The 22,048-nt window shown below is 38.6% G+C and overlaps 2 protein-coding genes across 2 annotated transcripts in view; one reads left to right on the forward strand and one right to left on the reverse strand.

Annotated features, from left to right (window-relative positions):
* The window catches only part of LOC136883111 (nuclear factor related to kappa-B-binding protein), a 161,413-nt gene extending 150,114 nt beyond the window's left edge, over positions 1-11,299 (reverse strand). The window contains exons 1-2 of the mRNA XM_068229596.1: positions 11,216-11,299; positions 10,622-10,841 (exon numbers count right to left, since the gene is read on the reverse strand). Coding sequence (XP_068085697.1) covers positions 10,622-10,834 — 213 coding nt within the window. The 5' untranslated portion in view covers positions 10,835-10,841; positions 11,216-11,299. The remainder of the gene's footprint in view (positions 1-10,621; positions 10,842-11,215) is intronic.
* Positions 11,300-11,581: 282 nt separating this feature from the next.
* Positions 11,582-22,048, forward strand: part of eIF3f1 (eukaryotic translation initiation factor 3 subunit f1) — a 42,759-nt gene continuing 32,292 nt past the window's right edge. Inside the window, exons 1-3 of the mRNA XM_067155825.2 lie at positions 11,582-11,731; positions 11,873-11,943; positions 12,118-12,335. Coding sequence (XP_067011926.1) covers positions 11,623-11,731; positions 11,873-11,943; positions 12,118-12,335 — 398 coding nt within the window. The 5' untranslated portion in view covers positions 11,582-11,622. The remainder of the gene's footprint in view (positions 11,732-11,872; positions 11,944-12,117; positions 12,336-22,048) is intronic.

A 22,048-nucleotide genomic window follows, 5' to 3' on the forward strand; every position in this document is an offset into this window, starting at 1 on the left:
GAGAGAAACGGAGGTAGGTAAGGATCAAAGGAAAATTTTAGAGGAGGTGAAGGAAGGAAAATAAAGGTATGAGGTTTTTTTTTTTTTTTTTTTTTAGCTGAAGAGAGAAACGGAGGTAGGTAAGGATCAAAGGAAAATTTTAGAGGAGGTGAAAGAAGGAAAATAAAGTTATGAGTTTTTTTTATTTTTAAGGTGGGGCTGAGGGATGTGGGAATATGGAAGAATGATTAAGAAAAGTAGTAAAAATAGAATGAACAATCGGACCTTTAATATTAGGTTTTGATTGTCTGAAAAGTTGAATTAGCAGGTCAAAAAGAATGTTTGATTTATCGGAAATGTCATTGAGATTGAAATTGGGATTGAAATATTGGTCTAAATTTATAAAGCAATTCTCTGTTATGTTAAGGAGGGGTCCTTTATTCATAATTTTGAGAATTGTCATATCTTGTTTAATGTCGGTAAATTTATGATTATAATCATTCATGTGTTGACCAACTGCAGAAAATTTATTGTGTTTTTGGGCATTGACATGTTCAAGGTATCGTATTTTAAAGCTTCTTCTTCCTGTTTGTCCGATATAAGAAGAATTGCAGCTGTTGCATTTGAATCTATATACACCAGATTTTGAAAAAGGATCAGTTCTATTAATAGATGATGAGTTGTGTAAGACATTAGCGTTATTATTGTTGGTTCTGAAGGAGATTTTAACATCATGTTTTTAAAAACGTTAGTGACCTTGTAAATATCTTTATTGAACGTGAAGGTAGAAAATGAAGAAATTTTTGGTTTATCTTTTTTCAGAGTGGTTATAGGACGATGTTTGTATTTATTGATAATACTTTCAATGAAAGAAATATTGTAACCATTGAGTTTAGCGATCATACGGATATTGTTTAATTCTTTTTTAAGATCACATTCAGACATTGGAACTGTATAGGCTCGATGAACCATACTATTATAAGCCGCTCTTTTATGGATTTGTGGATGAGAAGAAACTTGATGAATAGTGGAAGAAGTTTGGGTAGGCTTTCTGAAGATGTTGAATTTTAAGGAATATAGTTGCCTAATGATGGTTAAGTCTAAAAAATTTATTCTTTGTTCAGATTCAGATTCAAGCGTAAATTTTATGTGTGGGTCGATATTATTAAGGTTGATAAGAGTAGAAGCTGCGTCTGTTGTGCTTTCATCTAGAATTACCAAAGTATCATCAACATATCTAGCCCAAAAAAGAATATTAATGAAGTTATTATTATTATTATCAATTTTAGTATGTTCTAAAAAATCTAAGTAGATTTCAGCTAAGATACCCGAAGCCGGCGATCCCATGGCCAAACCTTCCTGCTGGTAGAAAAAAAAACAAAAAACTCATACCTTTATTTTCCTTCCTTCACCTCCTCTAAAATTTTCCTTTGATCCTTACCTACCTCCGTTTCTCTCTTCAGCTAAAAAACAAAAAACAAAAAAAAACAACAACTTTCTGTCTTTTATTCAGAATCAAATTTATGGTCCGCATTGAACTGCGAATTTATATCCACCTTTATTTAACTCCATATATGTTATTCCACCTCGTGAAACATCCATCGTCCTTCAAGATTCCAGAAGCAGAAGAGCTTTCTCCTAGTATCATACTTCGCATCGTCTATTAATTATACTTTATAAACATCTTGAGAAGACAATGTTACGATTCTTTATTTTCAATTGATCTCTGAATGAACAACATTATCGCTTAAGAACCAAGTTTTTTCAATTTCCATTTCCACAATTTATACGACGCACGGAACTTTTTTAAGGATCTCTATTTTTTAACATAATATAGCACTTCTCTGGTTTCCTAAGCCTCCTCGCGCAACAATTGCCTTGTTCCAAAAAATGAAGAGCCTTTCCAACATCCATGTATTTTGACGTCTTTCAATACCTTATAAAATACGACGTAATCTTCTTCGAATATACAACAGCTAAGAAGAAGCCAGCATTCAACCTACTCTTCTTCTTTATTACATCATTTAGTGCACAGTGGTCTTTTATAATATACAGCGCACCGAACTTTACATAACTTCCGCTCAGTGCTGCGTCAATTGGAAGAGTTATTATTTTTAATATATCTCTACTCAAATTCCCACATGGTATGTACCTTTAAAAAGACTGTACTTGTGTTTACATTGTTTATGTTTTTCTTCGATATTTATGCTTTAATTTACTTCAGGCTGATGATGACCTATTACTAGGTCGAAACTAGTCCCTATGTAATTTTCATTTTGTATTGAAAAGGTGGACCAATAATAATATATTATTTTACTCTACTGAGTTCCAAATTGATCATGTTGCAGTCTCCAGGAGAAACAGCCCTTAGATTATGAATGTCGAGGTAAAGAAAGGCATCAATGTGGCCTCAGATCATTATATGTCTCTTATCAAATTCAAACCAATTCCCGCAAGCACAAGAAAGACAACCAAACAGATCACACGCTTCGACAATGATAAACTTCGGCAAAGAGTCGAGGAGTTCCAGGAGAAGGCTAGACCAAATGACTGTGACTTTAACAACGCCAAAAGTCTCCTTGTTGAGGCCGCCAAAGACGTTGCAGAAATCAAGAGAAGCAAAAAGCATGCCTGGTGGAATGGTACCTGCGAATCAGTCCTCCAAGAAAGACTCAATGCGTGGAAACAGTACTACTCTACGAAATCAGAAAATGATTGGGAATCCTACAAAACCCAACGTGCCCAAGCAGCTAGGGTGTTCAGAACTGAGAAACGTAAATACAAAAAATCTGTCTTTGAAAAGATAGAACAAAACTTTAGGAAGAATGAAAGCAGAGAGTACTACAGAGCCTTCAAACGCAAAGTCACTGGCTATAATCCACCATCTCTATGCTTTGAGCGAAAGGATGGCACACTGGCGACGTCAAATGAAGAAAATTGCAGCATTCTGGCAGATTACTTCAAGAATTTACTTAATTGCTCTAAACCGCAAAGCGCCATTGAGACCAAGGAACCCTTACTCAGGTACCCAGTTTCCAGACCACCCGACAGAGATGAAATCAAGCGCCACATTGCCTGTCTCAAAAATAACAAAGCGCCGGGGGAAGACTCAGTAGTAGCAGAACTATGGAAATATGCCCCAGAGGAATCACTTGATATCTTGCAAAAGCAAATAGAAGAAATTTGGAACAAGGAGACCCTACCCGAAGATTGGAAAATAGCTTTAATCCATCCATTACACAAAAAAGGCAGCATGAAGAACATCAACAACTACAGAGGAATATCTTTGCTACCCGTGACTTACAAAATTCTATCACTTGCCATCCTAGAGCGTTTGGAAGCACAAGTCGAACATCAAATACCTGAATACCAAGGAGGGTTCAGAAAAGGTCGCTCAATAGCTGAACAGATCCAAAGTCTCAAAACGATCATCAGATATTGTACAATAAGGTCCAAGCAGTATGTGTCTGTCTTTGTGGACTTTAAGAAAGCGTACGACTCCATTGACTGGGAAGTCCTGCTAAACATCTTAAATGAATTTGGAGTTGATTTGAAACTGCTGGCATTAATTAGAGCCACCCTGACCGATACAAAATCCAAGGTGAAGTTCCACGGATGTCTCTCGCATTCCTTTGACATCAAAACAGGAGTCTGACAAGGTGATGGGCTATCCCCGATACTCTTCAACTGTGTTCTTGGAAAGATCATCAGAACATGGCGGGTGAGATTACAGGAAACCAACTACAGTCCATTGAGAATAGGAACCAAATCCAAGGGGTTAGCAACAGACCGCTTAGCATTTGCCGATGATATTGCTGTTCTCTCAAACGACATAGAAACCGCTAGAGCTCAAGTTGAAATTTTAAAGGAAATTGCCGAACAAACTGGTTTGCAGATATCGTTTGAGAAAACAGAAGTAATGACTAACATCAAAGAGGCTCCACCAAAACTCCATACAAAATACGGGGACATCACCCGAGTAGACAAATTCAAATACCTGGGTGAGATCATCATGAAAAATGGACTGGACAAAGAAGCACTTCAGGAGCGAGTTTGCAAACTGGAAATAGCCTACCAAACATCCCGCAGAATCTACAACAAAAAATGCCTTTCCCAAAACACCAAGATACGTCACTATGAAACAGTTCTGAAGCCAGTAGTTCTATATGCAGCCGAAACCCTGTCTCTAAATGCCAACAAAGGACTCCTTGAAGAACTGGAGAAAAGAGAACGCAAAATTGTGAGAGGAATCTTGGGATCAAAGTACAGAAACAGAATCAATCAAAAGAGATCCAACAAGGAAGTCTACAGCAAAATAGAGAAAATTACCGACACAATCAGAAAAAGACGGGCACAATTTTACGGTCATCTGAAAAGAATGGACGGAAGAAAGTTAACTAAAGAAATCTTTCACTTTTTTGATTCAAACCCCAAAACCACAATTGCCTGGTTTAGAAATACCAAAGAAGACCTGCAAATGCTACATATCTCAGCTGAAGAGGCCCTTAACAGAGATCTCTTCTGCAAGAAAATATTGACAAACGGGCTAAACCGAGACGAGCAACCGAAGAGAAGACACGGTGCCCCTTGGACAGAGGAGCGTAAGCAGGCCCACTCACAAAGAATGAGGGAAATTTGGGCTCTAAAGAAGGCCAAGTTCAGTGTCAAATGCAACAAGACTTAACGTGGTCCTTGATGGCCCCAGCGAATTATATAATAATAATAATAATAATAATAATAATAATAATAATAATAATAAATAATCTGTCCACACATGCAGTGTTGTTATGTAATCCTTGCGCAGTTCTTTCGATATTACAAAATTTAATGACAGCATTCCTATTTGCACGTAACAACAACAATCTGTGTATATTTATGTACTTGGTGTAGCTACATTTCTATAGTTTCAGTTAGACCGTTATTTTATAATTAGAACATGCCTAAGTAGAATAATTATAGTGTCATTATTTCATGAGTTAGTATTTTGCTTCCTGTTTTTTTTTTAACAACTGGCTTTATGTCGCACCGACACAGATAGGTCTTATGGTGACGATGGGATAGGAAAGGGTTAGGAGTGTGAAGGAACTGGTCGTGGCCTTAATTAAGGTACAGCTCCAGCATTTGCCTGGTGTGAAAATGGAAAACCATCCTCAGGTCTGCCGACAGTGGGGTTCGAACCCACTATCTCCCAAATCCACGCTCACAGCCGCACGCCCCTAACCGCTTGGCCAACTTGCTTGGGTTTTGCTTTACTATTGTGAAATCTTTGTGTAGTATACGAAGGGGTACCCGAAAATAACCGAAATAACATTGCCGAGGATGAAGCTTGTCTAGTACGCATTTCTGCCGCTAGGCATGTATAGCGCAACTCATTGCCAGTTCAGTGCCGCCGGTGTTGTCGACCTGGCTCGTTTTGTTCATCTAGAGTGATTGTTTTTGCTAGCGCTGTGCAGCTGTGAAATTTTGTTTTCTACTCGGTAGAAATGCTTCTGAAACTGTTTTAATGTTGAAAACTGCTTACAAAGATGACGCTATGGGAAAAACTCAAGTGTACGAGTGGTTTGCTCGGTTTAAAAATTGCGACATGTCGATTAATGCCAAACCTCATTCTGGACGTCCATCAACTGCCCGAATCGACGAAAATGTTGAAAAAATTCGAGAGCTTGTGCTCACAGACCATCGACAGACAATCAACTGTCAGAGATTAGTGGGTTATCTTGGAGCTCGGTTTAGTGAATTTTAACAGAAGATTTGGGAATGAGAAGGGTTGCTGCCAAGTTTGTTCTTTGGGTTCTGACTAACAATCAAAAAGAACGAGTTGAAACTCTGTTACAATTTTCAAACTTCATCATATAGTCTTAAGAAGATTGCACAACAGTGTTCATCAAGAAAGAACCGATTTGTGGCACACGTTAGACAGGTTTTTCCACCATGACAACGCACCTAGACACACAGCCATCTCTGTTAGACAGTTTTTGGCTAAAAATCGCACGGTTCCGCTGCTTCACGCACCTTACTCGCCTGACTTGGCTCCGTGCAACTTTTTCTTATTTCCACGCATAAAAAGACACCGATTTGACAACACTGAAGAGGTCAAGAAAAAAAGGAGGGGGAAGCTGTCGGCCGTTTCAAACCGTGGAAGCATGGGTGGGACAAATGTATTAGTTGTAATGGAGAGTATTTTGAAGGGGATAAGGTTGTTTTGTAAAAAATTTGAAATTTTAAAAAACAATTCTTGTTATTTTTGGGTGCCCCCTCATACAGTAATTCAGTATTATTTTCCTGTGACACATAGATTTTAATTCACAGAATAAATTATTTTATTTCTGTTGTAATTTCCATATTATTTCATATTTCTGTGAAGAAATCAAGAATGGCTGAGGGAATTAGGTGGAGGGATTGTGGTTGTGAGCAGGCATTAACGAAAATGAGGGAAGAGATAGCAAGTTTGCAGGAGATAATTAAGCTTTTAATGGAGGACAAGATAGAAGGTAGGTCTCCCTCAGTAAATGTACCAGTTTATTATAACAGAGAAATAAAAAGATCAAGAAGACAGTTGGGGTTTCAGAAAGGTTATTCCAGTGAGGTTCAACAGACTGTATCATTACTGACCTATGCAAGACTTTTGATAGGGCAGATCACGAGAGGTTGCTGACTAAAATGAGAGCTATTAGACTAGACAAAAAAGTGGTTGAATGGGTGGCTAAATTTCTAGAAGACAGACCTCAGAGAATTAGCGTAAGTGAAGCATTCTCTGATCATATTGATCAAAGCCAATACTGTAGAACATTAATGTCAAGATTTAGCATAAAAAGTCACAGTAATTTTGTACTCAAGATAAACTTAAAATTTTCACGACGGCATTGTACTTGAAATAAACTTTTAGTACATTAGGTCGCGTTCAGTACATACAGAACAAAAATGGTCAACTGGACACCCATAACGGGTGACTTGTGTGCACTCTACAGAGGTGATGGTAGTAGTAACACACCTGTAGCTAAGATCCTTTCCAACAGAACAAATATGACCTATGGCACCATAGTTCAATTCAATGGATAAGAACATCCGACACAAAATTGGAAGGTTGTGGGTTCAGATCTCATTAGTGTTAGATTGGCCATTTGTGTTCTGTACTGGTACTTAACATCTCTTCAATATGTACTATATGTACTGAACGCAACATAATATGTTATACAGTTATAAATTAACTTGGTAGAAACGGAAAAGAGATGGCTTCAGATATCACAAACTTGCTATTTTTCTTCTTTCGTTTCACTCCCTTTGGGGTATTTGAATCAATCATTTCTCTCCATGTTGTTCTTTTCTTAGTGCCCAGTATTTCTTCATTCTTTCTGATCTCCGTTTCCTCTCATCTTCCGAGATAACAGGTTTGGATTTTAAAGTAGATTTGTCTTGGAACCTTATATTTTCGTCTTTAGCTATTATTATTATTATTATTTTTAAAATGTTCCAATGAATTTAGGAAAAATTCAGTTGCATTTTTACATACAGCTTTTTTAAACTATCATGTTTGATTGTTTTGATATAGGTTATCACAGAAAATTCTATTTTGCAAGAATATGTGGTTAAAAGCTGTAACAACCGAGCTCAATAACTGCGGTCGTTTAAGTGCTGCCAGTATCCATTATTCGGGGGTAGTGTGTTCGAACCCCACTGTCGGCAACCTTGAAGATGGTTTTCTGTAGTTTCCCATGTTCACACCAGGCAAATGCTTGGGCTGTACCTTAACTGAGGCCACAGCCGCTTCTTTCTCACTCCCAGCCATTTACTGTCCCATCGTTGCCATAAGACCTATCTGTGTCGGTGCAACGTAAAGCAACTAGTAAAAAAACTGTAACAAAATCACAAGAGCTTGTTTAGTCAGGTGGGAATAATCTTATTTTTCTTCTTAAGGAAAATCCACTAACTTCCGGTGAAACAAATATAATTCTAATCCAATCATAAGCCTTTATGTTCAGATCTGATGAGAAACTCTTAAGTTTATCCACGAGTAACATCAGATTGTTGTAAATTAGACCTTTTATTTCTTTCTTCAAAGCACAGTAGGATGTGCTGTCTTTGACCTTCTGAATCTGGATATTTCACGATAACCCATTAACTTACAAATGACACGTAGTTTGGAAAGCACTTGTCTAGACACTGATGCAGTAAGGAAAAGTAAACTTGTGCCCTCATCCTGGAATGGTGCAGTTCTTTTCAGGCACGCTCCCAATGGAGGCAAGCTGTATGTACCATTTTAACCACACACCAGCCCTCCGGCCCATCTAAAATCTCTGGCGGTACCGTGAATCGAACCAGGACCTCCGAGGATGGCAGCTAATAGTTCTTTCAAATGTGTTTATGTGCTATTAATCTTATTTAACTGCTGAAGATGGCTCTAAGAGCCAAAACATGTCCACTTTTGTTTGATAAATAATCTTTTTAGATTATAATATAGTGTACTGATTAGGTGGTTGATCTATATATATAGGCTATATAAATATACAGGGTCTTTATTTATGCTTAGAAGGGAGTTTATCGCTCGAACTTGGCTGCCGATGACAGGTCGCTACCGGCCGCTGGCGCGCACGGTTTCCGGCACTCTGCAGTTGTTGAGAACTGAACTCTGAGATAGTAGGGTGTTCAATGAAGCTACTGCGTACTGTATGTTGTTTTGTATAGTGTTTTATTGTGATTGTGTATAGTGCTGTAATGTATGTGAAATATTTGTTACGTGAACGTGTATATCTGCATAATACTTACATTAAGTGCAGAAAATCGTGCGCTAGGACAGGACTAAAGTTTCAAGCGAAATTTCCAGGGAGACCCATTCCTGTCAATCGGACAATAAAACAACTGGCCAAGAGATTCAAACCTACAGGTTCAGTAAACAATAAAAATAGACGTAAAGGTCGTTATCTCCTTACTGAAGCATGTTTGGTATGAGGATCATAAGTAAAAATCTGTGGCCCCCTCGTAGCCCAGATTTAACGGCATGTGATTTTTATTTGTGGGGAATGTTAAAAAATATAGTTTATGGAAACAACCCTCACACACTAGATGAACTTAAAGACAATATATGAGTTGCAATTGCATCCATCAGTGCTGCAGAACTTGGTAGAGTAACCGAAAACTTCATTAGGAGATGCCGATTATTATGGAAGCACATGGGGAACATTTTCAGCATAAACTGTAAAAATGGTGAGTAAAATGTATGATAATGATTTTGATCACGGTAGCCGGCAACTGAACCGTCTCTGGCGGCCAAGGTCGAGCGAGAAAGTCCCTTCCAAGCATAAATAAAGACCCTGTGTGTATATATATATTCTCAAGTTATATAGTCGATATGGACAAGCATGATCATGATTACTTGTAATGCCTTTTCTAAGTCGAGGAACACAATCATCATTTCTCTTTCACACTCCCATTGCTTTTCTATTAGCTGTCTCATACTAAAGATGAGATCTAGTGTTAATATTCCATTTCAAAACCCATATTGTTCCAATCGTCCTTCCAATGTATAGTGGTTCAGAATTCAGTCAATAAACTGGACAGTCTTAATTTCTTAACATAAGGAGGATCATTACGAGGAAAGATGTGAGAAACTTACCCCTATTTATAGTCACTGGTACTAGGATTTACAAGACCACCAATTATTCATATCTCACAACTTATGACGAGTTGATCAAAGCCGATACTGTGGAACATCAATGTGAAGACTTAACATAAACAGTCACAGTAAATTTGTACCAGAGATAAATTTAAAGTTTTCATGACGGCATTGTACTCGAAAAAAACTTTCGGTACATTAGGTTGCGTTTAGTACATACAGAACAAAAATGGTCAACTGGACACCCACAACGGGTGACTTGTGTGCACTCTACGGTTGTGATGGTAGTAGTGACAGACCTGTAGCTGAGATCCTTTCCACCAGAACAAATAGCCTATGACCTATGTCACCATAGTTCAATTCAATGGATAAGAACATCCGATGCAAAATTGGAAGGTTGTGGGTTCAGATCTCACTAGTGTCACATTGGCCATTTATATTCTGTACTGGTACTTAACATCTCTTCATTATGTACTATATGTACTGAACGCAATATAATATATTGAAAGTTTATCTGAAATACATTGCAGTTGTGAAAATTAAATAATCACAGCAGTTTACATTCACAAAGTAGTCACAAACGATCCAGTTGTATTTCAGGGTTGAAAATACTATTTTACATAATAGACAAAGTTCAATTGAGAAATCAGCCTAAAACACATAGGCTACCTTGAATTTGTTTCATCGATTTTACAGCTTTACAAAATGATGCCCCTGATTTCATTCATTTCATCTGCTTAACACAATTTAGTTATAGTAATAAATCAACAAAGATTAGACTTGTAGGAGAGATTCTAGTATGTTAAGAACAGAATTTGTGTGTGGACAATATTTCAATTGGGACTAAATATTGGAAACTTGTCATTCAATTGACGATGATAATAAAACAATCACCCAGTAGAATAGAGCTACCAGTAGAGTATGAAGAAGAATATATAAGATAGTAAACCAGGGTGCAATATTAAAACATGCAGAACTCTAAAAGTTTTGTTTACATGGAAACCATGCAGTAAGGAGGAAGGAAAAAATCACCTTTAGATGCTGTCTCTGTTGCTCGGTTAAACATTCCTGCCACATTTGCATAGAGAAGAACTCTCTAAATATATCCTTGTTTTCACATAGTCCTTGTGGTAGTTTCAAATCCACACCTTCTATGCGACATTCTTCTAACCTAGTGGATTCATGTGATGTTTCTGAGCTCACCATTGAGCTTTCAGAAGAGAGAGTTGAATATTCCGGCTCCATTTCAGGACTAGATGCAAGAATAACAAACAAAATATTGTTACAATATTGGTACATGTGACAAATATAGTCAAGGTAGTAAGGTTATGTACTGTTTATTTGGTTCTGACAATACCACCACAATAGGTACTTATACAGCAACGTACATTTCGATATTGTTGACAATAATTATATGGAACGTGATGCGCTAGAGAAATAATTCGAAAGGACTGGGGTAGGAAAGTTTTCTCTGATTAATTTATGATGAATCACGTGAAAATTAGGCTATATTTTAAGACATAAACAGAGTTGAAAGATAGTGTTTTGATACTCATACAGGATCATACGATATAGGGAATAGGTCAAACTACGGTTGGACATCTAATTATTCATTTTTATACCGACCTTTTACATGTAGTTTTTTAGGTTTTGTCTAATTTCAACGCCCTCCACGTTTGGTATCCGAAGTCTGCAATGCAGATATTATAGAATCCAACCGTGGAGGACATGGCGGAGGGAACGGGAACCATGTTTGAACAAGGAATGAGTTTATTGAACCCACTGTTGCCAGCCAAATGTCAATAATAGTACCCAAGTCTTTAAAGAAGGATACAACAGTTTGCCCTCTGAGGAGAATAAAATCGCATTTTTGCATTGCAGTCATACTATAGTTTGTAACCTGCATGTTCTGAACAGTTTCCTACAATCACATTGAAGGTGTTTGGCATTACTAATACGTATTTGGCAACAAGGAAACCGGAAATGAATTGAGTTCCGTTCCTTCTTTCAGGTTGGCCCATAAAAATTCGAAAATGGCGTTGAGTACTACTGTGAAGGTTCATCCTGTTGTCCTTTTCCAAATCGTAGATGCCTACGAAAGGAGAAATGCTGATGCACATCGTGTTATAGGGACCCTCTTAGGTATGTTAATCTGAATAAGTTAAGTATATTTCTGTTTAAATGATAACAGTTAACCATATGGTGGTTCTCCTTGCTTGTCATTTAAGCTGTGCATGTATTTTTGAAGTGCTTGGAAATAATTAGTTATGGTGTTGCTTTTAGGTACCGTGGAGAAGGGCGTCATAGAAGTTACGAACTGTTTCAGTGTCCCTCATAAAGAATATGAAGATCAGGTAAGATATAAACTTTCTCTTAATATTGTCAACTAACCTGAAATTAAACCATATTCCATTGAACGATTTACGTTTGAATGTAATAATAAAGTTTACCATTGAATGGTAATCCGAAGATGTTTCCTGTTTGAAGAATAACAATATCATGTTACTGAATTATATTCTGTATTTTAGGTGGACGCTGAGTTAAATTATGCAATGGACTTGTATGATCTTAACCGTCGGGTAAACCCCCAAGAGGCTATTGTTGGATGGTGGGCTACAGGCAACGAGGTGACAAGTCATTCATCTCTTATTCACGAGTACTACGCCCGTGAGTGCAACAATCCCATTCATCTTACTCTGGACACAACGTTACAAAACACAAGAATGGGAATCAGAGCATACTTGAAGTAAGTGTGTTCGTTATGTCATCTTGAAAAATGGATTCCCACGTATCGTTGTTTAAAAAAAGAATGAACGCATGGTATTGTATATTTCTTGCATTTAATATTTTATCAGGTGTAATTTTAATAAATTAATATACCGTAGTTCACCTCGTGAGTACAAACCCTGTCGTAGGTTATGATCTTCATTTCTGTGTTGACGTTTAACTAATAAGACAGAGTTTGAGGGATGTTCCACCATTCAACCCATTGTAAAATACATTAAAATTATAAAAAGACCGGTTTCGACTCGCTTGGAGTCGTCATCAGTTCCTGTTGAAAATTAAATCAGGGGGAATCTGATAACAGTCATCATAATAAGAAAATTTAAAGGTGATAGCCTGGAAAAACATCAATGGGTTGCAAGACATTACTTTTAAATGCAACGCATACATGGCAAGCAGCACTTGGAACTTAATATGTTTCTAGTTCTGGCCTAAACTGTCCTGTGTTCATGGAACACGTAACACTGGAGACACATGCACTGTTCGACACGTGACACGGACACTTATAATGATATGAAATCTTGGCTCTCTAAGAGCATTCCTGGACTTGACAGTTCTGTTTCTATCTTAAAAAAAACTGGATAAAATACACACACCTTGAAACAAATGTACAAAGACAGGGTTCTGGTCTAGACTGTCGTGCATTCATAGACACGGAAATACTGGAATTTCTTGCACTGGTTGAAAACACACGATATGAGACACATCGATATGAAACAATTGGCATTTCAAGTATGTTCCTGGGCTTTGACAGTCTTACCTCCAACTGATTAAACTAGTTGAAACATATGTACATTAAATGTACAAAGAGAAATCACTTGGCATCTAAAAGTTCTTGGTTTGGTTTCAAAAAATTTGTCATGAGTTCATGGAATTAGAATAGAACTGTTGGTCCTGCTACAATCTATTCTTCACCTTTCTTCATGTCATCCCGCACAGGACTCATGTGCCTCCTTAACCACTTGGCAAGAATAGACTTCTTTGCTGCCATTGTCGGAGCTTTGTCCTGAATTACGGAATGGTAGGGGGTGTTGCCTATTAATATCGTACAATTTTCAGATAGGTTATTCATTAACATGTGTTCAAACCAGTTCTGAAAATTAACACCATCTCCCCGTGGTAATCACCAGTCTTTTTAGACCTTGGTACAAATAAACAGTTTGATACAAATCCATTTTTGTGGTACCGGCATGTAGCACAATAATTCTTCCCCCCTTTCCAATGAGCACTGCCATTGATCTTCTATAGAATCATCTGTCCAGCCTTTTCCTATGGTATGGTTTGCATTGATCCATGTTTCATGTAACCACACAATCAAAAATTCCCTTCTTAACGTCCCTTAAAAACCAGCAACGCCACATCACAATATCACTTCTCTCCATTAATACTTGCCGGCCGTTTAATTTCTTGTAATGGAATCCCAGTTCCTTTACCACAACCTTCAGTGAAGACTTGCTTTTTTTAAATAGTTTGCTTTCCCTCAGAGACTCGTGTAGTTTCGCAAGAGTAGGGTGGTCTTTTTCTGCGGCAGTAGTCGTAAATATGCTGACCAATGGCATCTTTCTGGAAACTGTCCAAGTTTGTCCCTGGTTTGACCAGATTCCTTTCCTTACCTGGCGTTTCAAATGTAGAGAATTCAGGAGACTGTTCGTCAGCGTGGTATTTCTTCTTTCCAGCTGCCGCTACTGTGTATTTACTTACTTTGATAGTGTCTGCAGTTTTTGTACGGCTTGTGCTATAGGAAGCAATGTAGCACCGTTCTCCTTTTCTTTCTCAAAGTACTCGCGTACGTTGGACACATTTTCAAAGGCCTGACTTCTCAAGGGTGTGCTTTGTCCCACACCTCTCGATTTCTTGCAACTTATCTTTCCTGAACTACACTGAGACATGGTAAACACGATGAACTAAGAGCACTAATACATGGACGTAAATGAAACTAGAGGTATTTTTATACTCTGAACAATTAAACCTATACTGTACTAACTTATGCTATATTAAACTGTGAACTGCGCTATACTGTACTAAACTAGAGAGATAGACTAATTATAAAAAACACACTATTTACTGAAGGAAAATGCAAAAGATTGCGAACTGTACCAAATACCATACACGCTGAGCGAGATAGATTAACCACAGGGTGAATGTAAATATTAGAGTTGGCAACTAGGTTTTGAGATTGCGCTCTACCGATGTAAATCAATATGAATGGCAGCTTAGGATTGGTTGGATGTCTATGTTTCAGCGCATGACCTCCAGACAGAGCAAAAATCTACCAAAATTTAGAAGTAAAGCCGTGCAAAGTATAGTGACAATACGATTGGTCTGGGTAGGTTAGGTTTGTCTAGTGACAAGACCATTGGGCTGGGTGGAAGCAAAGGTTACAGTCGCAAAGTGGCCCCCAGGCCTCTTAGTATACCACATGACACCACCATTGGTCTTGATTGGTTAGGTCCAGCTAGTGACAAAACCCATCTGGATTGGTTAGGTCCAGCTAGTAACAAGACCATTGGGCTGGATAGGTTAGGTCTGGTTAGTGACAAAAACTATTGGTCTGGATTGGTTAGGTCTGGCTAGTGACAAGACCATTAGACTGGATTATAGGAAAGTCCCTCAATTTATGTTCGACATACTTTTTGCGACAGAGATAGAATGACCAAAAACACACCTTTATTACAGCGGGGGATAAAATTTCACCGAATGTGATTACCCTTTGGCCACTGATCATGCGACCTCTAGCGGGGAATAACAATTACGGTACATAGACTTCTTCACAACTGATCAGAGCTGGCCAAGAGGAACAAAGATAATGGTGGCACTTCGTTCTTTCAAGCTCTCATTTTTTTGAGTGTAAGTAAGAATACATTTTGGGGTGGGATCGTGTTTTTCCCCCCCCCCCCCCCCCTATAAGAACAGGGTAGGGTAACCTGTGTAATTTCATTAATGTCACAAAAGACATTCTGGTTTTATTTACATACACAAACAAGATCTTCAAGAAGACTGAGATGGTTCATGATGAAATGCTGTGCTAAGCAAGAACAGACAGTGTAGAGTGATACTAGCTGTTAAATAATGGATACTGGTGACAGTTATCATTCGTTCTACTAATTGTCATGTTGTTAAAAATGATCAGTACAGCACTTGATTTACATTAGTGTTTCACTAGATGAAAATTTACGTTCTTCACTGGTAAGAATTAAAAAAATGCCGCTAGAAGTAGTGGCTTACCTGCCAACACTTCCAAATCTTTTTACATTGCTTCCTAGTACCCTGATCATTTAATTGTTTCTCCTGATTTAAAGCCAGTGAAATGAAATGGTGTATGGCTTTTAGGGCCGGGATGTGTCAGCGGACTTTGGCTCGCCAGGTGCAGGTCTTTTGATTTGATGCCGGTAGGTGACCGTATTGTGATGAGGATAAAATGATGATGAAGACGACACATGCACCCAGTCTCCGTGCCAGAGGAATTAACCAATTATGGTTAAAATACCCGACCCTGCCGGGAATCGAACCTGGGACCCCCCTGTGACCAAAGGCCAGCATGCTAACCATTTAGTCATGGAGCTGGACTTTAAGCCAGTGATTGTAGAACTTGAAGTAAAAACAAGAACTCCTGTTAGATCCTCGGTAGGTGATGAGAATTCAGAAAAGGAGGAAAAAAAAAGTTAAATTTGAAATCAAGATTTGAAGACAGCTATTTTAAATTTGTTTTAAACAATTGAACTACTAAGTGGCTGTGTGGTTGGGGTCAAATAGCTATCGGCTTGCTTTCGGAAGATAGTGGGTTTGAACCGCACTGTCTGCAACCCTGAAAATGGTTTTTCGTGGTTTCCCATTTTCACACCAGGCAAATGCCGGGGCTCTATCCTATGGCAACGGTTGCTTTCTTCTCTCTCTCCTAGCCCTTTCCTGTCCCATTGTGTTTGTTGCCATGAGATCTATCTGTGTCGGTACGGCTTAAAGCAAATTGAAAATGAAAAAGTTTTCTGTTTATCTTTCTTTTTAAATATATATATATACAAGTGTTAGAGAAAGTTACACTTCAAAAACACGAGGGGTATATAGGAAGTGTATTTTCTACAATAGGGTATAGCTGTCAATGTGCTGTTACTGTCCAGGAGGTCAAAAGTTAATGTTATCTGTTTTACGTTGTGTGTGGGGCAGGATTTTGTGAACACATGTATACTCACTGCAGATGGGTGGGTGTTATACCTAGACCTACATTTATTATAAATGACCTGCTCGAGAAGCATTTTTGTGTCTGCCTAGGAGTCTTCTCATTTGCCACAGCGAGCCCTAACATTTGGCCATATTGTCACGGCGGTATACTGTTCAAGTAAGGAAGAAGTTGCGGTTCACTCCTTCTTTCATAATATTTAACTTTCTATGGGGCTACACTATGAAATAAAGATCAGAGAAGACTCAATGTAAGTTAAATGTGTGTCATAAACTGTGCTTTATTAAGGTTAAAACTCATCGAGTACAAACCGAGATAAACAGCACGAGTGAAGAAAAATGTGTCACTACCTGTACAAATATACTCCTTGTCTTGATATTTCAATATTGTACAAACTGATCAATAATAATAATAATAATAATAATAATAATACAAAGAAGAATTGGGCATATGGAAAGGATCTGGTCATTACATTCTTAGATGTAACAATGGCATACAAAATTGTCCCCAGGCAGAAGGTTTGGGAAACCATAGTCAGAAAGAGACTGGATACACAATCTGTAGAAGGTGCAAGGAATGTACAACTGTGTCAACAGTGTACAGACTCCGGTTGGAAAGACAGAATGGTTTAGAAAGGAAACTGGGCTAAGACAGAGGAGTGCGGTCACATCTTTCGTTTCTAATGGTTATGGACAAAATTGTAAAGTAGACAAAGGAAACATATGGGAATGGAGAGATGACGATATTACTATTTGCAAACTATATTGTGGTCTGGGGAATGAACATTAAGGAAGTATAAGAACAACTTGATGCATTGATGCTGCACGGCTGATGGACTTTCCTTTCATTGAGCAATGTAGTCTTACATCGAGAAAGAGATTCACGTTCTTATTAATAATATGACACTAGTTATATGACAAAAATAATGGTCTGGTAAGGTCACATTGGTAGGAAAATCAGTGCAGGGAAAAGCAAGACTATGGTGATATCAAGAAGAGAAAGATAAGGGAAAGGCAGTGTGAAAATTGGTGGTCAAAGCCTTGAAATTATTGACAGTTTCAAATACATAGGGAATGAATTAGAGGATGCAACAGGCAATGCATTCTACCAGAGTGTAAAAAACTTTGCCTGAGTAAAGAAGTACCAAGAAAGTGTAAAGAGATAATCATAAGTCCCAGTTTTATAAGACAGTATACAAGCTAATAGTATTAAATAGGTGGACCCTTCCTACCCTTTGATAGTGTAAAGAGATAATGTATAAAATGTATTACGCACCCATATTGACTTATGTGGTTGAGACGTGGACAATGGCAAGTTAGGGAGGAGAATAGAATTCAAGCTGGTGAAATGAAATAACTAAGAAGTATAATAGGAAAAACAAGGAAAGACAGATTGAGAAATGAAGATGAGAGAAAGGAGGTCAGTATGGAAAACCTAAATGAGAGAAAAGATCGTTTGGACATGTAAAGATGATTGAGAAACAAATACCAAACAGATGATTGAGATGAAGTTCAAGGTAAAGAGAATGAGAATGAGATCCAGAACAAGGTGGATTGACTTGGTAGAAAGGAGTGCAAGAAGAAGAAACCTGGACTGGGGCAAAATGATGGGGGAGGCATGGTGGAAGGAGAGAGGAAGATGAAGTGACATAAATGCCCCAACCCGCCAGGAGCTGGATAAGAGGAAAGGAGTATGCTGATGGCGTCGAGTCCTTGACTTTCTTTATGAATAGAGCCTGGAGTTCCATGCAAATGCATGTTTTTAAATAAGCTGGTTACGCTTCACAAACTTTGCAAATATTCTTTTTATGACTTAGTGATTCCAAGTAATTGTTCTTTTTCCCCTGCATGTTTGCATGTTTTGCAGTTTTTAGGAGATAATTTATGCATGATGCGTATTTTGAACATTTTGGATTTAATAGTGAATATTTGGACTTTATTGTATAATATGACTTTTCTTCTGACTTTGGCACATATATAATGTTAATTTGCAATATAGTGCCTTATGAATGTTGGTTTGCAGAATTTGGGACCGTTTTTCCATGTTATACAGTCTCTGTTATTGAGAGACAGAGAGAATGTATTACTGGCATCCTATTTGACAATCAAAGTTAGTACATACGGTAGAGGTCCTATAATGCTAATATTGTTGTTGGTACGTTATTGGACATTATAAACCAGGCGAGTTGGTCGTGCGCGTAGAGGCACGCGGCTGTGAGCTTGCATCCGGGAGATAGTAGGTTCGAATCCCACTATCGGCAGCCCTGAAGATGGTTTTCCGTGGTTTCCCATTTTCACACCAGGCAAATGCTGGGGCTGTACATTAATTAAGGCCAAGGCCGCTTCCTTCCAACTCCTAAGCCTTTCCTATCCCATCGTCGCCATAAGACCTATCTGTGTCGGTGCGACGTAAAGCCCCTAGCAAAAAAAAAAAAAATTGAACATTATAAATTATTCGGCTAACTCATTCCTGGTTGCCAGCGTTTAGCTCCAGTGTGCTAAATTGGGCTCCTCAGTTGGTAAATAACACACTAAGATGCATGGCTAGTGCATACCGTAGAGGTCACTGCATAGGCTACTTGGAGCCACTGACTGTGCCAATGCACTATGAGAGACTTTGTCTCATTTTCAAAAATTGATACCTGCCTGGCCATCAGATGATACAGATGTTGATTCCCATAGGGAACCTGAGTAATTTTATAATACCAATGAGTAAATTTATAATACCAATATAGTTGGTCCGTTATTGGACATTATAAATTATCTAGCTAACTCATTCCTTTCATGTCCGAAACAGTTGGGGAGACCATGATGGATTTCTTGCCCTTTTAGGCTGGGGTGTTGCTTTCTTCTTATTTATATTTCCCTGAATACAAGTTTCATTTGTAATTATCTAAAAAATCTTATTGTCAAAGAATAGAAAAAAAAATCTCTAGTGGATCAATCTCTTGATCAAAATGTAATGGTAATATAGGCCCCTGCTGATTATTGTATACATTGGAATCATAGTTGATGGACTGGGATCAAAATTACTTACGTCTGTCTAGGCAGAGCTGGGTGCACCTGCATTATCGTCTGTATGGTCACTTGTGCTGCTCTTGCTTCCGCTACCACTGCCGGAAGGAATCTCGGGAGACTGACTTTTATGTCACTAACTGACAATTCTGACGCTTTGCTGTCACCTTCATTAACTATTGCCTCTATTTCATCACTTGTGATTTGTTCTTGCAATTTTGCCAAAAATTTGGGGGAAAAGCAGAAAATGTAAACCGCAGTATTCTGCTGTTGTGCAGAGTCAATGAACTCGGCCGACAACTCGCAAAGAAATGTGCCTGGCATAGTCATAATGCCAGCATCCAGCTGTAAAATGTTTGGAAGAACAGCTTATGTCATTTGTTGACTATTCCTGTTACTATTTGAAATTGGGTTGCTGGTAATATTTTGAAGTAATGTGCAGGCTCATACAATATATGGGTTTCAGCATGTGAGGATTTGGATAGGTACATTGAAAGCAATCAAACAATTACTTCTTTCCTGGCTCGCTGGGCCTAACATCAAGAAGGATTTTCATGTGTGGTTTACTCCCTTAGCCTTTGAGGATCCCTCCTCCATCTGTACTACCCCAGAGGATGGGTTGCTTCTTCCGCCAGCTCTGCCGTACCGAATCGTCATATCCGCCTTCTCTGCCATTGAGGTCTTCACCCGTAACCCTGGGCACGGGATCCGTGATATACCCCATGGGACTGGGTCCCTGTCTAAACTCAGCCATCCTATCACTCTGGCCTACTAGAGTGTAGGATGCCCAACCCCACAACGTGGACGCATCAGGCAAGAATTATTCAAGTGGGGGACAGGGAGGGTGGCCCTGTCTCCCTTGAGCTGGGTTAATGGTTGTATATGTTGCTACAACCTAAGGCATTAGTGTTTGCAGATGATGTTGCCATTTGGGGAGAAACATAGCAAGAAGTCCAAAGGAAATAAGATTGCTGGGTCAACAAATTTAAGGAATTACTTTAAGTTAACTGTGAGTAAGAAGAAAACAGTAGCAATGAAATTGAGTAGAACACCCAGCGAATGTGACCTCAAACTTCATGAAGAGCGAATTGAATGTGTAGAAAACTTCAGCTTCCTTGGAATTATTGTATCGAACCAGGGGAGTGTTAAATTGGAAATCCAGAACAGAGTGACAAAAGGTTCCACGTTCTTCTATCAGGTACGAAATCTAGTGTGGGACAAAGCAGTTCCCGTAAAGCCAAACAAACAATGTTCAAATCTTACCTCCTGCCGATCATGGCATATGGGTTGGAGACCCGTGTATTATTGAAAAGAGACATCAGCAAACTGCAAGCATGTGAAATTAAATTTTTACAATCTAAAAAAAAAAAAGACAGAATTAGAAATGAGTGCATTAGAAATGACATGCAAGTGACCTGTATGATGGAAGAAAAACTACACATTGCACGGTTGAAATGGTTTGGGCATGCGCAAAGGATGGAAGAGACTAGAACCCCCGGATAGTACATGGAAATGGCAGTACCTGGAAGGAGACCTGTTGGATGTCCCAGAAGAAGGTGGCTGGACCAAATAAATGCAGACCTTATCGAGAAAGGAACAACACTGCAGGATGTGAAAGGAGAGGAACTCTATAATGACAGGAATCGATGGAGACATATTGTCCACAAAAGTCCTACCCGGCCTGCTGGAAGGATACCCAGATGATGATGTGGATATGGATAGGTAACCCATACATGAGTTTTCGCCCAGGTAAGGTTAAAAGACATAGCATATAAGTCATGTGGCAACATCCTCCTCCCTGCCTTCTTTCTCTAATTTATCTATTTCATTTTACTGTACTGATAAAAGAAACTCCTGCATATATGAGTAAATACTAAACTTAAGAGTTGAATAGTTATATTGCTGATAAGAGATTCTCAGGCTCCTTTGTCATCTGCTAAGCTTTGCTGTTCTGATAATGTCTGTGATATAAGCCTGGTAATGTTTTCTTTTGAACTGGCACCAACATTGCACTTTAGGGTTGATTTGTGGGGGAAGTATGAGTTGAGCATATTTCAGACAAATTCATACCAGAGAGAGATTTGCTTGCCATAAAATATCTGACGGCTATTTCACTCCACTTGTACTATCTCTTAAAAGGCAATCGTATGAAAACTCGTGGAAAGACATTTGTTTTTGTCATCCCTCAGTGTTATTACACTGTGGAACAAAACACTAAACCACCGGGCATAGTGGCTCAGACGGTCGAGGTGCTGACCTTCTGACCCCATCTTGGCAGATTCGATCCTGGCTCAGTCCGGTGGTATTCGAAGGGGCTCAAATATGTCAGCTTCGTGTCAGTATATTTACTGGCATGTAAAAGAAATCCTGCGGGACTAAATTCCGTCACCTCGGTGTCTCCGAAAACCTTAAAAGTAGTTAGTTGGATGTAAAGCAAATAACATTTTTTTATTATTTAAAATACTGAACCATGGTAATTGACATTGT

This window comes from Anabrus simplex, chromosome 11 (assembly GCF_040414725.1).
Source record: "Anabrus simplex isolate iqAnaSimp1 chromosome 11, ASM4041472v1, whole genome shotgun sequence".
Taxonomy (NCBI): Eukaryota; Metazoa; Arthropoda; class Insecta; order Orthoptera; family Tettigoniidae; genus Anabrus; species Anabrus simplex.